Source organism: Mustela lutreola, chromosome 9 (genome assembly GCF_030435805.1).
Source record: "Mustela lutreola isolate mMusLut2 chromosome 9, mMusLut2.pri, whole genome shotgun sequence".
Classification (NCBI taxonomy): Eukaryota; Metazoa; Chordata; class Mammalia; order Carnivora; family Mustelidae; genus Mustela; species Mustela lutreola.
In genome coordinates, this window is record NC_081298.1 from 69,059,658 (window position 1) to 69,078,312 (window position 18,655).

At 40.4% G+C, this 18,655-nt stretch overlaps 2 protein-coding genes across 9 annotated transcripts in view; one reads left to right on the forward strand and one right to left on the reverse strand.

Annotated features, from left to right (window-relative positions):
• ABCG5 (ATP binding cassette subfamily G member 5) overlaps nt 1–18,655 on the forward strand; it is a 56,372-nt gene that overhangs the window by 21,159 nt on the left and 16,558 nt on the right. For 3 of the 4 annotated variants that reach the window (XR_009344810.1, XR_009344809.1, XR_009344811.1), the window contains 4 exons: nt 1,291–1,476; nt 5,721–5,833; nt 6,972–7,089; nt 13,576–13,725. Coding sequence is in view for 1 of the 4 variants with exons in the window: in XM_059134608.1 (XP_058990591.1) it covers nt 1,291–1,476; nt 5,721–5,833; nt 6,972–7,165 (493 nt within the window). In the remaining 3 variants the exon portion in view is untranslated. Of the gene's footprint in view, nt 1–1,290; nt 1,477–5,720; nt 5,834–6,971; nt 7,406–13,575; nt 13,726–18,655 lie in introns of those variants that run through there. The other variant, XM_059134608.1, reaches the window with a different exon arrangement.
• The window catches only part of DYNC2LI1 (dynein cytoplasmic 2 light intermediate chain 1), a 69,753-nt gene that overhangs the window by 15,744 nt on the left and 35,354 nt on the right, over nt 1–18,655 (reverse strand). For 2 of the 5 annotated variants that reach the window (XR_009344813.1, XR_009344812.1), the window contains exon 13: nt 11,985–12,099. Coding sequence is in view for 3 of the 5 variants with exons in the window: in XM_059134611.1 (XP_058990594.1) it covers nt 12,037–12,099 (63 nt within the window). In the remaining 2 variants the exon portion in view is untranslated. Of the gene's footprint in view, nt 1–11,807; nt 12,100–17,271; nt 17,450–18,655 lie in introns of those variants that run through there. The other 3 variants (XM_059134611.1, XM_059134609.1, XM_059134610.1) reach the window with 2 other exon arrangements.

The window sequence follows — 18,655 nt, forward strand, 5'->3', positions numbered from 1 at the left end:
AAATAGGAGGCCGGAGGGACACCATAATCAGAGCACTTTTAGAATCTGAAATCTTGGGAAAATGGAATAATTCTGAGTAAAATTTAAGTCCAAGATTTGGTGAGTGATGAAGCTTAGGTGGATGGGGCCACTGGAACAGATCAGGATACCTAATTAGGAAGTGTTGATGTTGATGGCTAATCAGGAAGGTTAAAAAGACCTTGAGGATAATGAGGGTGGATGGGAATGCAAAGACTGACCCTGGTACAGATATCATAAGATCATCAAAGGTGAGAGAATGTCATAAAAGCCACAAAGGATTGCACTGAGAAAGAGAACAGTACAAGCAAATTTCATGATTTGGAGAGTGGTCAGGAGGCATGCGTACGAGACATGCCAACTCCTTTTCCTTACTCTACAGATGGAAGAGAGAACAGCCATAACTAATGGTTGTTGAGGACATACTATTATCTAGGAAGTGTATTTAGTGAAAGGAGTTTAAGAGTTAAGGGGCATGGATGTAGGAAAGTCTGTTTACAAGAAAATGAAGATCAAATCAATGGAAGGGGCTGGTAGAATAAAAGACAAGAATGGAATGGAACAGACCTGGGAGAGCTAATTCACCAGAGGATGGCAGCAGTGAAGGGTTTTCACACTGGCAGCAACCCCACATAACCGGGATGGAGGAGCAGAGAAGTAGGCTGAGTGAGCCCTTAACACTGGGAGAGTAGGCTAGCTAGGACAGGAGCAGTGCCAGCATAGGCAGAACGTGGTTATTTTTGGAGAAGCCTGGGGAGTTCAACCACTCTACTAATTGCTCCAGTTGTGATCACTGTTCAAGCGTTAATATATATTTTTAAAGATTTTATTTACTTATTTGATAGAGCCAGAAAGCACAAGCCAGGTCAGGGTGAGGGGGAATGGCAGAAGAAGAGGGAGAAGCAAGCTCCCCACAAGCAGGGAGTCTGAAGCGGGACTCTATCCCAGGACGCCAGGACCATGACCTAAGCTGAAGGCAACTTTTAACCAACTAAGCTACCCAGGTGCAACACGTGTTAATATTTTCCTCTGAGAACTGAAGAAGCTGTGAAAGGGAACAGGTGGTACATGAAGCTGGAGAAACAACTGTAGTGCTACTAAATGGTCTCCAAGTTTGGCTCTGTTCCGAAAAGGCCTCTCAGAGGGGAGTGTGGCTTACCCCACAAACTCTTCCCACCGACTAACCACCATGGACTTATTCATGAAAGGCACGTGTGGTGTTTTTCTTAAATAATCCTTGGAGAGGAAACTAAAGACCCTATGTTTTTCCAGGACTCTGGGCTTATATCCCGAGGTTGCCAGATTTGGATATTTCTCTGCTGCTCTCTTGGCCCCCCACTTAATTGGTGAATTTCTAACTCTTGTGCTACTTGGTATGGTCCAAAACCCAAATGTGGTCAACAGCATAGTGGCTCTGCTCTGCATTGCTGGGATACTTGTGGGCTCTGGATTAGTAAGGTAAGATATAACAATTCAGAGGATTTTCATTGATGATTTGTGGTTAATGATCACTCGATAACAAATTAAGAGGAAAGCTATGTGACACGGGCTAAAGGGTCTGGGGAGTTTATAGTGCTTGCTTATCATTATTTAGACCTTGATCTATTTACCATTTATTCAGTAAAATGTCTTCACACTGAGAATCAGGAAATGACAATTTAGGTGTGTTATTCATATGATTCACATGTTGTAACAGGAGGAAGAAAATCAATCCATTCTCTGGAAAAACTCACAGCCTCTTACTATAAGCAAATTGCATGCATTTAATTCATTTCCGCCCTGGCACTGTCTCTGTTCTGGTTCTCTATTTCCCTGTTTTCTTTTAGGAAGTAAGAACAGTCAGATAAGAGCTTGCATGATAAAAGATCAAGAAAGTATCAGGACTAGAAGGACACAAATGTTAACAAATGTTAATAGTAATTATCTCTGGGTAATTTAGTTTTTTCTTCATATTTTTGTTTTGTGAATTTCTATAAAAAGCACTTTATAAATAAGCAAGAGAAAAAAATATATATACACACACATATATTTTAAAAAAGCAGGGGAGCCTGGGTGGCTCAGTGGGTTAAGCCTCTGCCTTCAGCTCAGGTCATGATCCCAGGGTCCTGGGATCGAGCCCCACATCGGGCTCCCTGCTCAGTGGGGACCCTGCTTCTCCCTCTCCTACTGTTCTGCCCGCTTGTGTTCTCTTGCTCTGTCAAATAAATAAATAAAATCTCTAAAAAAAAAATTAAAAAGCAGCAGAAAGGATGGAAAATTTTAGAAGGGTGACAGTGGTCCCAGGTGAGTGATGTGAGCGGTGGTTCCCTGAGGAAATGTGAAGGTGGCTGGTTCTTTAATTTAAAAAAGCTCCAGAGCATCTACAGATAAAATTATTATATTTATATATTTAATTATTTCACTCTCAGAACAATTCATGTTTGGGTAAGAAAACTCAGGTTGGACTTGACTTTGCTCCACTCAAGCCACTGTGAAGACTCCCAGGCTGCACGTGGCTCCCTGGAGAGAGGACTGACCCAGGAGTCAGAGACTTCCTCTGCCTTGTATCTGCCACATGACCGCGGGCAAGTCCCTTTTCTATCTAAATTAGTTTTCTCATTTATAAAAGGGTGCTCGTGATCTGGTCCCTTCTGCCACAAGGGAAACATGAGAAGCAAATGAGATAATCAGAAGCACTTCATAAGCTGTAGTGAGTTATAGAAAGGTGAAATATCACAAAGCAAAGTGAGCTGGTTTTGATTAATCCAGGAGGACCTTGTTTATGACGCCATTATTGCACTGTATTTGTGTTGCTTAAATGATTGTTAGCCTCTATAAAAAATGCACAAATCAAATCAAGCCAGCAAGGTACAGATCCAACGTTGGGCAGGATCACCTCTTGAATATTTTTTTTTCCTACTAAATATTTTATTTATTTATTTGACAGAGAGAGAGAGAGAGATATCACAAGTAGGCAGAGAGGCAGGCAGAGAGAGAGGAAGCAGACTCCCCGCCAAGCAGAGAGCCCAGTGCAGGGCTCAATCCCAGGACCCTGAGATCATGACCTGAGCCAAAGGCAGAGGCTTAACCCACTGAGCCACCCAGGCACCCCATCTCTTAAATATTGCAATCATTACTTGTTCCAGTCAGTCTGGCACTATTTTGTGTATTTGGTTTGTAGAAAAAGGAAATTTATTGTTCTGAAAAGGCAGGCAGTGGCCAGCATTACCAAAGTCTCCTGTTTTTTTTTTTTTGCAAAACCTCAACATCTGGGCTTCACCTGGGTTCTGCTCCCGTCACTGAATTGAAGCTCTGCTCTTCAGGGGCCAGCCCCATTGACCTCCTCATCATAAAGTTCACATTCTTCCCTCAAGTCATTGCCTTTCCTGACTGCGTGCCTGCAACATTTGCATTTTTGGCTGCCTCCTCCTCTAAACACAAACAGAAATAGCTTTGTTCTTTCTACATACAAAATAATGCAGGTTCTTTGGGGGAAAAACTGTACACAATATGGTAGTGTATAAGGAAGAAAGTTAAAGTTACTGAAGTCTCACAAACTTAAATTTTGTTGTGTATCTTGCTAGACTCTTATATAATCTTTAATGAAAATGAGATTGTACTATTGTGAAGGAGTTAAGTGTGCATTTAATGATATAATGTAGACAGTCAATAAATTTAGATCTTTAGTTCATTCCTCTCTGAAATACTCCAAGGATTTCTGTGATTTAGCCTGATTGTCGTCCTGTGTCTTTCATGAACCTGTTTGTATCCCTTTGCCACCCGCACGAAACCTGCCTGCTGTTCCCTTGGATAGATCAGCTCTCTGAAAGCCTGCCACTTCTGTTGCAGCCTTCCTTTCCAAGGATGGCAGACTTGAGGCCAGCAGCTATGCCTCATTCATCATTATAGTTCTTCTTAGTGGCTGGCCCAAGGCTTTGAACCAAGTAGGTTTGCAGAAAATATCTACTGAATTGAGTGAATGAATGACTACACTCTTCCCCTGGATGGCCCTTGCATTGGAATAGTCCCCAGCTTCTGTTGGGGTTTTTCATTGCTGTCTCGCCACAAATACATGTGAGGCCTTTACCTGTAGTATTCCACCCTGTGGGGTGCACTGCAAGATGAAGGTGTGTGGTTCCTGCTTAAGGGGGTACCCTTCTGGCCAGCTGGGCAGCCACACTCTCATGGGCATCATCCTTTGTCATCTAATCCTTGAGCTGCTGCCGTCACCTGCTCCCTTTTGCTTTCCTGCTTTTCTTTATCTGCCCTTCTAATGATCCCTCTGCTTGCTGGTGCCACACTGATTTTCCTAAAACACTGCTTTTATGGTCTTTCAATATCAACCCACTGCAAGGGTCCAAAACAGCAGGTTCTTGGCTGGCATTCCAAACTCAGCTTCAGGTCCTCTGTTCCAGCCCTTCTGGCCTATTCACTCCTATATGCAGTCCTTGACATGCCTGTGCTCATACCGTCCTTCCTTCCTAGAATGTCCTTCCCCTTCTTTCCTTCCTACCCGGGTTCCTACCTGTCCTTTCCAGTTAGCAGCCTCTCAATGGGCTGACTGAATTTTGTGCCTTAGAATATTGCCAGTAACTGAAAGTCATGGGGTTTGGGGGGTCACCTGGGAATAGGTAAAAACCATAAATACTAAGTACAACAATGTCATGGACATGTGCTGGATTATTATACTTGGTACAAATTGTTTACCACTATGTATTTTTATAGTCTTAAGGATATATATTCTATGTCTCCGATTACACTGTGAGTTCTCTAGGGGTAGGACACTTCTTTTGACTTCCTCAAACACTTAGAACTAGTGCCTCACAAATAGAATTTAATACATATTTGTTGACTGATATAAGTTACATAGTGGACAGAGGAGGCCGTAAGTTCAGCAAAAAGACTGAAGAGGGGACAGAGTTCATTTTTACAATGGACGTCTGTCTGCTTGCTCTCTCCATCCTCTCCCCTTGTATCATAGTTAATTCTCACTTCACATACTAGATCCACCAAATCTCTGTTTAATCACAAATACCCTCTAAAGTGATGAGTTATGTGTGTGTTTGTTTATATCAATGATGCTTATAAAAAAAAAATTAGACACCAATCCATCATCGGGGGAGTGTTAAATTAAGATTTCTACTATAATGGACCACTGAGCTATAATTAAAAGTGATGGAGTGCTATGCTTACTGACTTCGAAGGCTGCCTGACACATATGTTTAGTTGAAAAAAAGGTTAGAAAAGAGCATGAAGAGTGTGATTCCACTTACGTACAATTTTATAATACATGTTACACATATCACCAAAATATTAACCACAGTTATTTCTGGGCAGTGGTTTATCTTTGTACTTCTCAGAATTGTTTTTCACAGTGAGCACAATTTTCATGAGAGATAAAAACTATCTTCAAAATGGGAAACATAAAATGAGGGTTGAGGGGTGCCTGGGTGGCTCAGTGGTTTGGGCTGCTGCCTTCGGCTCGGGTCATGATCTCAGGGTCCTGGGATCGAGCCCCGCGTCGGGCTCTCTGCTCCGCGGGAAGCCTGCTTCTCTCTCTCTCTCTGCCTGCCTCTCTGCCTACTTGTGATCTCTCTCTGTCAAATAAATAAATAAAATCTTAAAAAAAAAAAAATGAGGGTTGAGGGTTGCCTTTCTTTTCATCTAATAGGACTATTATCAGAGCCTACTGAATTTCAGCTTGCTCTCTTTTTTTTCTTCAGAAACACAGAAGAAATGTCCATTCCTTTAAAAATCTTCAGTTATTTTACATTCCAAAAATACTGCTCTGAGATTCTTATAGTCAATGAGTTCTATGGACAGAATTTCACTTGTGGTAAGTACTCTATTTTGGAATATTATTTTTTTTACATAGTACTCTGAGGAAGTGATTCCTTGGAGGAAATGTATTTTTTAAATACAAGTTATATTTTATAATAGATTTAAAACACTGTTTTGAAATAAAAGTCTAACAGTTCTTCTGATTTTGAGTAAAAGGCAAGTTAGTCACCTGTCAAAGGCCATCAGCTTAAGGCCACTCTGATTTTCTCAGAAAACTGTAGACTTGGGGCGCCTGGCTGGTTCAGTTGGAAGAGCATGTGACTCTTGATCTTGGGGTTGAGTTTGAGCTCCACGTTGGGGGTAGAAATTACTTAAATAAAATCTTTGAAGAAAAATGACAGGCCTAAGTACACTGAGGTATACTCTGGGTGGAATCAGGTTTTTTTGTTTGTTTGTTTTTAAAGATTTTATTTACTTGAGAGAGAGTCTGTGTGCACGTGAGTGGCAGGGGGGCAGAAGGAGAGAACCTAGAGCAGACTTTGCACTGAGCACAGAGCCCTACACGGTGCTCAATCCCATGATTGTGAGATCAAGACCTCACCTGAAACCAAGAGTCAGATGCTTAACTGACTGAGCCACCACCCAGGCACCCCTAGAATCAGTTTTTATACCGACTGAACAGAACAGGTTGAAGCAGGTTGCAGTGGCTTCTTGTTCCCTAAAAATGTATGTAGAGTATAGCTGAGTAAAGCCATTTTTGGCAAAAGTCTGTTCCCCTATCCCATTAGAGGCAGTGGGAGCATAACAAGGTCCTTCTGGCCATGAAAATCCCAGGCCACTCCCTGAAGGCAATTAAAGAATTGGCATAATTTAGTAATTGTTTTAAACATTTTTAGGTGGTAACAGCAGTAACCTTAGGATATTCAGTACTAGATGATCATAAGTGATCATGATCTTTATCAGTAGTATGGTAATGAGTTTATACCCCAAATGGAAACAAACCCATTTCTATCTTCAAATGAAGCCAGGGCCCAGAACACTCACTATTGCTTCATCTAAAAATGAATTCCAGGGTCTCTTAAATGTCCTATATCGTCCATGATGAAGTGTACTTATTGGGTCGTTGGTAAATACTTGTTGATGAAAGTACCTGGGAAGCATCACATCTGACACTGTCCATTTTTTCTCTGCAGGCAGCTCAAATGGTTCTGTGACAACTAATCCAATGTGTGTCTTCACTCAAGGAATTACATTTATTGAGAGAATCTGTCCGGGTGCAACATCCAGATTCACAACAAACTTTCTGGCTCTGTATGCCTTTATCCCAGTTCTTGTCATCCTAGGAATAGTTGTTTTTAAAATAAGGGATCATCTCATTAGCAGATAGTAAAGAACATGGCTGTGAAAATGACCTTAAGACCCAGACGTGCAGGACTACTTTGAATGTCTGAAAAAAGAAAGCCACTTGTTTCTTGATAGTACATCTTAAGTCTTGTAACTTCATCTGTGACTCAGAGACCATGCAGGCTTTGAATGATATTCTGACTTGCAGGGACACATGTTATTTGGAGAGTGAGCTGGTCCAAAAATGTAAATAGTAATAATTCATAAAGTTATGGGAGACTAGTGTGACTGTTTTCTTTGTTTTAGGCACAAAAAAATTTTGCTGTTTTATTTTATTTTATTTTTTTTAAAGATTTTATTTATTTATTTGACAGAGAGAGATCACAGGTAAGTAGAGAGGCAGGCAGAGAGAGAGAGAGAGGGAAGCAGGCTCCCCGCGGAGCAGAGAGCCCGATGCGGGACTCGATCCCAGGACCCTGAAATCACGACCTGAAGCCGAAGGCAGCAGCTTAACCCACTGAGCCACCCAGGCGCCCCAAAATTTTGCTGTTTTAGATAGCAAAATAAGTCAGTTAAAAAATTATGCTTACAGGGCACCTGACTGGCTCTGTCAGTGGAGCATGTGACTCTTGATCTCAGGGTTGTGAGTTTGAACCCCATATTAGGTGTAGAGACTACTTAAAGATAAATTTTTAAAATTATGCTTCTATTTGATAAAAGGCTTGATAAGAAGACATTTGAGTGGTTACTGACTGTAAGTAACAAAAAAGAGTTGTGGGTTTGAGTGAAGCAAAACATCCTGCAAAATTGGGCGGTTGATGGCAATGCTTTCATTATCACTGAAAAGCCCATATTTATGTGTGCACGTCCACATGAGGGTCTGAGTTACCCAGTCACACTGAAAGGATGTTGACAGATGCCGGATGAAGACGACCCCTGACACAGAGCACCTGGTGATTTTTTGGGAGATAAAGTGAAAACCTGTGGGAATGGGCTGAGCTGAGATCACAGCATACAAGACAGACCTCAGGTAATGTCTTTAAAGTTTAGTTTACTGGGGCGCCTGGGTGGCTCAGTGGGTTAAGCTGCTGCCTTTGGCTCAGGTCATGATCTCAGGGTCCTGGGATTGAGTCCCACATCAGGCTCTCTGCTCAGCAGGGAGCCTGCTTCCTCCTCTCTCTCTGCCTGCCTCTCTGCCTACTTGTGATCTCTCTCTGTCAAATAAATAAATAAAATCTTTAAAAAGAAAAAAAAGATTAGTTTACTATTTTTCCACTTTTCACCGAGTTTCCTTATAAAATCAAAAGTGAATGTTACTAGCTAAAGTGTATGCACTGAGAAGTGACATCCTTAAGGCTAGATAGGAGGCGTTATTTAAGTCCATACAAAAAAGCTGTTCAACTGACATGGTATTTACACTAAGAAAAACCAAGTTACACACACAAAACTCGGGATCTTGAATCATAAAGAGAAATAATGCTGATAAATAGAGATACCTGTATTACATATTTTTAGGGATGAAATGATGTATATAGATGATTAAAAATGGGTTCTATACTAAATGACTGATTATCTTTCTGATTGATCTTCAGGTAATTCATGTACAAGTCTGAAAAGACCCTGTCTCAGTGTTACCATGGTAATGCTGAGGGAGAACATCTTAGTACATGAACTTGTTCAGCTGCTGTGACCTAACTTGTAAAGAATGATAAATTATAGCATTTGAAATGTCTCATATTATAGCAGAAAAGATCATTTCATTAAGGAAACCATGGTAAAATTCTATTTCTTAGAACTGTATTTAAGGATCTGCAGGCATTGGCAAGTTACCAGAATAGTATTGTCAATTTTTATAAAAGGTCTCTGACACTGATGATTATGGTGTAATAGTTACATAATGCCTTACAGATTATATATGTCACATCAGTTATAGACAATTCTGCAGATGATAATCTCTTAAAGTAGTTCAAAGAGAGTCCCACAGGAACCTCTTTTGAAATTGCTGATTTCAACTTACTAAAAATATGGGTGTGCACTGTAAGTGGAAACATTTCTACTATTCATATGCAGATGAATTTCATTCTAGCTCAGAAACATTTGGAAAATTGACATAGCATGTGACTTCAAGCTATTAAATGTTAACTGATACCATCTTAGAAAAACACAATGACTTTCAACATGTGACAGTCTGTGTCTCAAGTAAAAATGGACAGTGATGTGTAAGACAATCAAATTATATAATAGAAATTTCTATTACTGTTGTGGAACAGGCTGTTTCTTCCCAAGTCAGTAGATGTTTCTGAGATTATTGTTCACTATTAATTTAAAGGGAGCTCTTTCTCCATAGCACTTGGGCAGGGTGCCTGCACCTAAGACTGAGGATCTTTGGAAACATGCTGAAACTCCTGTTGTCAAGAGTGCTGGAATCACATGGACTGCAAGTAGTTTATGAAGTCTTTTTTTTTTTTTTTAAAGATTTTATTTATGTGACAGAGGGAGAAAGAGATCACAGGTAGGCAAAGAGGCAGGCAGACAGAAAGGGGGAAGCAGGATCCCTGCTGAGCAGGAAGCCTGATGTGGGCTCGATCCTAAGACCCTGAGATCATGACCTGAGCCAAAGGCAGAGGCCTGACCCACTGAGCACCCAGGCATCCTGAAGTCTTTTTTTAAAAATGAGGAACATTAAACAACAACAAAAAAAGATTTTATTAATTTGATAGAGCACAAGCACTGGGAGCAGCAGGTAGAGGAGAGGGAGAAGCAGGCTTCCTGCTGAGCAGAGGGCCTGGTGTGGGCCTGGATCCCCGGACACTAGGATCATGACCTGAGCTGAAGGCAGATGCTTAACTGACTGAGCTACCCAGGTGCCCCAAGTTGTTTATGAAGTCTTATTTCACTGCAGTGATCAGGTAGTTTGTTCTCCACTCAGATACCACTCAACGGTTTTGGTGTTCTGGGTTTACTAAATGTGCTTATTTGAAGCTGGGTGTATAGTGTATTAGAATGAGCATATTTTGTAATGGAAATGGAAGAACACAGAGTAAATTACTTTCTTGGTCAATGACAATAATTATGCTTATTCCAGATTGAATTTGGCTAGCAGGTACACAAACTCATAAGATCAAGAAGGCTTCTTAATTAAAAGCTATTTCCCTTTAGAAATGATCTTTCATTATTACCAATTCATGAAGTTTGGGCCTGCTTATTGATAGATTATATCCTTAAATTTACCTGTTCTTCAAAAAGTTACGCTGGGCACCTGGGTGGCTCAGTCGCTAAGCATCTGCCTTTGGCTCAGGTCTTGATCTCAGGGTCCTGGGATCAAGACCTGCATCAGGGCCCTGCTCAGTGGGGAGTCTGCTTCTCCTTTTACCCCTCGCCCCTCCCACCCTCACGTTCTCTCTCAGATAAATAAAATCTTTTTTTTTTTCCCTAAGATTTTTATTTATTTATTTGACAGAGATCACAAGTAGGCAGAGGTGCAGGCGGGGCAGAGGGGGAGCAGGCTCCCTGCTGAGCAGAGAGCCTGATTTGGGGCTCGACCCCAGGACCCTGGGATCATGACCTGAGCCGAAGGCAGAGGCTTTAACCCACTGAGCCACCCAGGCACCCCTAAATAAATAAAATCTTTAAAAAAAAGTTATGCTCAAATTAATTATGTCACAATCATCAGAGGTGCTAATTAAAAATGCAGATTACTGTGGGCCTGATTCAGGATCTCTGGGTGTGGGGACTCAAGAATGTGCATTTTACTTTATTTTTAAAAAGATTTTATTTATTTATTTGACAAGGCAGCAAGGGAAGGAATACAAGCAGGGGGAGTGGGAAAGGGAAAACCTGGCTTCTTGCAGAGCAGGGAGCTTGATGTGGGGCTCAAACCCAGGACTCTGGGATCATGACCTGAGCTGAAGGCAGACACTTAATGAGTGAGCCACCCACAAGCCCCAGGAAAGTGCATTTTATGAAACTGATGCACTGCCTGCCATGGAAGGAGGCACCTAGGAATGTGCATTTTTAAAAAGGATTTTATTTATTTATTTGACCGAGATCACAAGTAGGCAGAGAGGCAGGCAGAGAGAGAGGGAAGCAGAGTTCCTGCTGAGCAGAGAGCCCGATGTGGGGCTCGATCCTGGGACCCTGAGACCAGGACCTCAGCTGAAGGCAGAGGCTTAACCCACTGAGCCACCCAGGTGCCCCTAGAGAGCTATTTTAAAAGTGAATGCTTTTAAGTGAATATTCATTTAATCCTCTTGTTTTTTTGTTTTTAAAGATTTTATTTATTTATTTGACAGACAGAGATCACAGGTAGGCAGAGAGGCAGACAGAGAGGGGGAAGCAGGCTCCCCGACGAGGAAAGAGCCCAATGCAGGGCTCGATCCGAGGACCTTGAGATCTGAGATCATGACCTGAGCCAAAGGCAGAGGCTTTAACACACTGAGCCACCCAGGTGCCCCAGGAATATGCATTTTAAATGGGTTCTTGAGGTGCCTGTTGTGCCTGTGTTTTAGAGTCAAATAATGGTACTTGGGCAAGTGACCCACCCAAGAGCTCCTTCGAGAAGGAATCTAATATAAATGCTTAAACTCCACTGGTAACTGTTACTAAAGGCTCTTGCTTTCATAATCCTGAAATGATATAAGCAGAAACTTACAAATGCTGAACTGAGTATATACTAGTTAAACATATTAGAGAAAGAAGATTTTTATTTAAAAAAAAAAAATTGCATGTAATTACTTTTTCCCCTTGTAAAAGACTTAAAAGTATCCAGAGTGTTGCACTAATACAAGAAAAGCCACTTTTCCTTTAACAAATTACACGGCGTCCTTCACTTATTACCATTATAACTAATTAATAAAATAAACTTACTTTTGGTGGGGGGGGAGAAGAAATAAATACAGTATAGTTGAATGAGGTTCAAGAATCAAGCTCAATTTGTTTCCAAGACTTGGAAGAACTTCTTTTGTATTGTTCCAGTTCCTAAAACAAAAATACACGTTACTTAAGGAAAAAACTTTAAAAATTAAACTAGGCACCTTAAAACGGTCTAAGCATTTATGGGGTATGACAGTACATCCTTTATGGTATTACCATCCTCAAAATTTCTAGACAATTATTCTGTAAATTTTAAAAATTGATTTATTTTCTAGAAATGTAGAGTCTTCAGAGTTTCTGTGTAGCCTAAGTAACACTTAGGCACTTATTAAAGATGAAATTATATACTACATATATGTACAGATTCTTTCTATTCTTAAATGCATTTGTCATACTTTATTTAAAAGTGATATTATTTTTGTTTAAAGATTTTATTTATTTATTTGAAGATAGAGATTACAAGTAGGCAGAGAGGCAGGCAGAGACAGGAAGGGAAGCAGGCTCCCTGCTGAGCAGAGAGCCCGATGTGGGGCTCGATCCCAGGACCCTGAGACCATGACCTGAGCCAAAGGCAGAGGCTTTAACCCAATGAGCCACCCAGGTGCCCCAAAAGTGATATTATTTTTGTTTCCTGTTCAGCTCTTGCCAAAACTAGGTTGAAGTTGTCAAATTATCAATATTTAAAATGTATATATTCTTTTGACCCAGTGATTATGCCTTCCAAAATGTGTCTCATAGAATAATAGAGAAGAGTGCAAGGATATAAATAGGATATTCATTGTGTATACTGGGGCAGGATGAGAAACAACTTTGCTATCTCCTAGTAAGGATGTTATTAAAGACATCAATGCCCAGGGGCAGCCAGCAAAAACAGCAGTCTTCTGTGCCACATGAAAGAAACAATTGGGTGGAGAGAGGACAGGATACCTTCACTTTCTACTTCATATACTTGTGTATCTTTTGAGGGTTTTTTTTTTTTTTGTGATGAGCATATGTTACTTTTACAATTCATAAGATAAATTCTAGTATGGGTGGAAACCCTGCATGAAGTGACTCATATGTAAAGGGATTATCACAGGGGATTGCCTCCTGGCTTCTTACATGTTGTTCAGTGTCACAGTAATTGTACAAAGTATATTATTTCAGATAAGCTGAAAGTGGTTACTCTGCAAGATAAGGCAATCACTGTTCTCTGGCTAACATAATTGAAGTTCATAGTTGTTATGAAAAGAAAATTGCATTATCATTTTCAGAAAAATTGTGGATTGTCTCTTTTATACCTGTATTCAAGTTACTTAAGTTTAAATGTTAAAAGTTTTAAAACTGAAGACAGACTTTGGAAGTTTTTGTATAGTAACTCCAAAGTAGTCTTTGCAGCTCGTTTTTTTTTTTTTAAGTGATGTTAATTCAGTTCACCTGTCATCTCCCACATAGGGTTTCAAATACTGTTAACTCCTAAGGAATAAACAGTAATCATTTATCTTGCTTTTAATTGGAAGCACTGTATTATTTTTATCAATGATAAGGGTGAGGACATTGCTTTGAGATTCTTTGCTAAAGATATCTGTCTCCCTTCTGCAGAGAGCAAACCGAGAGAACAGGGCTGGTCACACAGGTCATATCACAAAGAATGACTGGTGTGATAAAGAACTCACGATGACCACTAGACCTTCAATACGCCTGTCATGGGAAGTCAAAATAATATGATTTAATTCTCTAAAGGAAGAGTAGGTAAGAGGATTTTCTTTATACTGCAATTCTTCATTGTTGTTTTAGAGAGCTATTTTATTTTTTAAAGATTTTATTTATTTGACAGAGATCACAAGTAGGCAGAGAGGCAGGCAGAGAGAGGGAGGAAGCAGGCTCCCTGCTGAGCAGAGAGCCCAATGTGGGGCTTGATCCCAGGACCCTGAGACCAGGACCTGAGCTGAAGGCAGAGGCTTAACCCACTGAGAAAGTGAATGCAAACTAAGGTTTCTACCTTGCCTCTTAAGAATTTCTAAAGTTTTCAACCATAAGTGGACCACAGTCTTAAAATGCTTGAAATAGCATTTTCAATAAAGGACAGTAAGAACATTTTTCCCTAAACATGTAAATCAGTGTGTTTTATGAGTTTAAATTATTAGGCTTAGGGATTAAAGACAAGTTGATTTTTTAAAACGGATTCAAAATAGATGTATGTGGCTGGCCAAGACGACCTTAAAAATATTGTTCAACCAAACTTTTTTTTTTGCTTTCTTTGGCAATAAAAATATAGAAAAGAGGTAGAAGTATTCACCAAATACTTTCTAAACATATGTCCCCTTAAAATCAGGAATGCTTTAAAACTAGAGGATTTCTTAAATTATGGAAGCAACCTAAGTGTCCATCGATAGATGAAGGGAAAAAGAAGATGTGTACATACACAATGGAATATTAGCCACAATAGCAAGATCTTGCCATTTGCAACAACATGGATGGATCTACAGGGTATTATGCTAAGTGAAATAAGTCAGAGACAATTACCATATGATTTCACTCATATGTGGGATTTAAGAAACAAATGAGCAGAGGAAAAAGAAACAAAAACCAGACTCAGCTTTAGAGAACAAACCGATAGTCATCAGAGCGGAGGTGGGTGGGAGCAGGTGATGGGGACTGAGTACACTTATGATGAGCACTAAGTAATGTATAGAACTGGTAAATTGCTATTTTGTACACCTGAAACTAATAGAATACTATTAACTACATTGGAATTTTTTTAAAAAGGAAACATTAAAACTAGAGGGCTTTTAAAAATTAGCAAAACCTGAGGAAGTATCTTTTTAATTTAAACTCAGTTAATTAACATACAATGTATTACTCATTTCAGGGATGCAGGTCTGTGATTCATCAGTCTTATATAATACCCAATGCTCTCTACAACACATACCTTCCCCAATGCCCATCACCCAGTTAACCCCGTCCCTCTACCCCTCTCCCCTCCAGGAAACTCAGTTTCCTATGATTTAAGAGTCTCTTATAGTTTGTCTCCTTCTCTGGTTTGCCTTGTTACATTATTTCCTCTCTTCCTCTATGATCCTCTGCCTTGTTTCTTAAATTCCACATATCAGTGAGATCATATGATAATTATCTTTCTCTGATTGAGTTATTTCATTTAGCATAATACCCTCTAGTTCCATCCACATCATTGCAAATGGCAAATTTTCATTTTTTTTTGGATGGTTGTGTAATATTCCATTGTATATATACACCACATCTTTATCCATTCATCTATCAATGGACATCTCGGCTCTTTCCATAGTTTGGCTATTGTGGACATTGGTACTATAAACATTAGGGTGCAGGTGCCCCTTCAGATCACTATATTTGTATCTTTGGGGTAAATAACCCAGTAGTGTGATTGCTAGGTGATACGGTAGCTCTATTTTCAACTTTTTGAGGAACCTCCATTCAGTTTTCCAGAGTGGCTGCACCAGCTTGCCTTCCCACCAACAGTTGTAGGAGGGTTCCCTTTTCTCTGCATCCTTGCCAACTTCTGTTGTTTCCTGACTTGTTAATTTTAGTCATTCTGACTGGTGTGGGGTAGTATCTCATTGTGGTTTTGATTTGTATTTCGCTGATGCTGAGTGAAGCTGAGGATTTTTTCATGTCTTTGTTGGCCATTTGGAGGTCTTTGGAGAAATGTCTGTTTATGTCTTCTGCCCATTTCTTGATTGGGTTATTTGCTCTTTGGGTGTTTGGGATTTTGGATACTAGCCCTTTATCTGATACATCACTGGCAAATATCTTCTCCCAGTCTTTCAACTGTCTTTTGGTTTTGATGACCTTCCTTTGCTGTACAAAACTTTTTTTTTTTTTTTTTTTTTTAGCGTCTCTCTGTTTATTCGCTCACAATAATACACAGCCCCTGGACGGGGAGGGGGCAGGAGGGGCTACAATGGGGTGGGGTGGGAGGGGAGGAGGCGCCCACTTCCCTGGCCCCTCTCCCCTCTGTGCTTAAGGGGGAAAGGGAGGGAGGGGGCTCCCTGTACAAAACTTTTTTTTTTTTTTTTCTTTTTTTAAAGATTTTATTTATTTATTTGACAGAGAGAGAGATCACAGTAGACAGAGAGGCAGGCAGAGAGAGAGAGAGGGAAGCAGGCTCCCCGCCGAGCAGAGAGCCCGATGCGGGACTCGATCCCAGGACCCTGAGATCATGACCTGAGCCGAAGGCAGCGGCTTAACCCACTGAGCCACCCAGGCGCCCTGTACAAAACTTTTTATCCTGATGAAGTCTCAGTATTCATTTTTGCCTTTGTTTCCCTTGCCTTTGGAGAGGTGTCTAGAAAGAAGCTGTTGCAGCCAAGGTTGAAGAGGTTGCTGCCTGTGTTCTCCTCTAGGATTTTGATGGATTCCTATCTCGTATTTAGGTCTTTCATCCATTTTGGCCTATTTTTGTGTGTGGTGTAAGGAAATGGTCCAGTTTCATTCTTTTGCATGTAGCTGTCCAATTTTCCCAACACCATTTGTTGAAGAGACATTTTTCCGTTGGATATTCCTTCCTGCTTTGTCAAAGATTAGTTGACCATAGAGTTGAGGGTCATTTCTGGGCTCTCTATTCTGTTCTATTGATCTGTTTTTGTGCCAGTACCATACTGTCTTGATGGTTACAGCTTTGTAATGGAGCCTGAAGTCTGGAATGGTGATGCCACCAGTTTTTGCTTTTCTTTTTCAACATTCCTTGGGCTATTTGGGGTCTTTTCTAGTTCTGTACAAATTTTAGGATTATTTGTTCCAGTTCTGTGAAAAAAGTTGATGGTATTTTGATAGGGATTGCACTAAATGTGCAGATTGCTCTAGGTAGCATAGACCTTTTCACAATACTTGAATTGTGAAAAGTTCCATGAGCATGGAACTTTTTTCCATTTCTTTGTGCCTTCCTCAATTTCTTTCATGAGTATTCTATAGTTTCCTGAATAGATCCTTTGCCTCTTTGGTTAGGTTTATTCCTAGGTATCCTAATGGTTTTGGGTGTGATTATATATGGGAGCAAGTCCTTTATTTCTCTTTCTTCTGTCTCATTGTCGGTGTATAGACCCAACTGATTTCTGTGCATTGATTTTATATCCTGCTAGATTTTATATCTAGCAATTAGAAATCATAAGTAGATAGAAAGGCAGGCAGAGAGAGGGAAGCAGGTCCCCTGCTGATTAGAGAGCCTGATGCGGGAATCGATCCCAACATTTAAAAAAGAATTCATACCTCTTCTTCTGAAGCTGTTGCAAAAAACTGAAATGGAAGGAAAACTTCCAAACTCTGTGAGGCCAGCATAACCTTGATCTCAAACCAAAGACCTCGTCAATAAAGAGATTTACAGACCAATATCCCTGATGAACATGGATGCCAAAATTCTCACCAAAATACCAGCCAATAGGATCCAATAGTACATTAAAAGGATTATTCACCACGACCAAGTGGGATTTTTCCTGAACATCTGCAAACCAATTAATGTGACACAATACATTAATTAAAAATAAAAGGACAAGAACTATATGATCCTCTCAAGAAATGCATAAAAAGCATGCAACAAAGTACAGCATCCTTTCTTGATTAACACTCTTCACAGTGCAGGGATAGAGGGCACATACCTCAACATCATAAAAGCCATCTATGACAAGCCCAGTGGCTATCCTTCTCAATGGGGAAAAACAGAGCTTTTCCCCTAAGATCAGGAATATGTAAGGGATGTCCACTCTCACAACTGCTGTTCAACATAGTCCTAGAAGTCCTAGCCTCAGCAGTCAGACAACAAAAAGAAAAGGCATCTGAATCGGCAAAGAAGAAGTCAAACTCTCCCTCTTTGCAGATGACAAGTGACTATGAGGTAATATTTTCTAGTGTCCATGTGAAGCATGGCAAAACAAAGAACTGAGCAGAGAAAAGAGAGCTAATTAAGCAAAGACAGTCTTCAGGAAAGGTGAAAGGGGCCTTAAAGCTAATCCTCAAACCTGTGAGGACTGATTTCAGTCCCTGTGAGGATCTACATGCAGCTGTGGAGATGGAGTAAGGAGGAGTCTGGAGAAGTATCATAAATGACACATTTTACTACCAAGGACTTGTAATGGGTATTACAGAATTTGGGGGGGCTTGGTGCTTCCATGCCACCAGGAGGATTACTAAATTGAGATGTGGTTCAAACGCAGTTCTTCTGAGGCCCGGGGATGAATACATCCTTCTTGCCTAATGACTTTATATGACCTGAGCCTTTTCAGTGGCTCCAGAGTTGGAGGAACTGAATGCAACTCATGAGCGAGACTCTTCATCTTAGAAGTGACATGCTCTGATTTCACTGCCAAAGATTAAGTCCCCAAACTTTTTGTTTTTTTTTTTCCTGATGCTTATTTAAGCCACTAATAATGGGGCTTGTGGACGGGGAGGGAATCGAGAGGAGGGATCACATGTGGTCTCCGATGGACTCAGGGCCAGCCCTCCACTCATATGCAACTGTCCTCCCAAGTAGCACCAAAATCAGAAGTATCTGGGTTAAAGGTATGCAGACAAATGGCACACAGTATGAGCTTCTCTAAGCATTTACAGATGGTTTTTAAGTAAGGGCAGACTTTCATGTAATTATGGAGAACCCTGAGTGAGACATTTCTTTTAAATGAGTATTATTGTTCCAAATGGCAAATGAAATCAA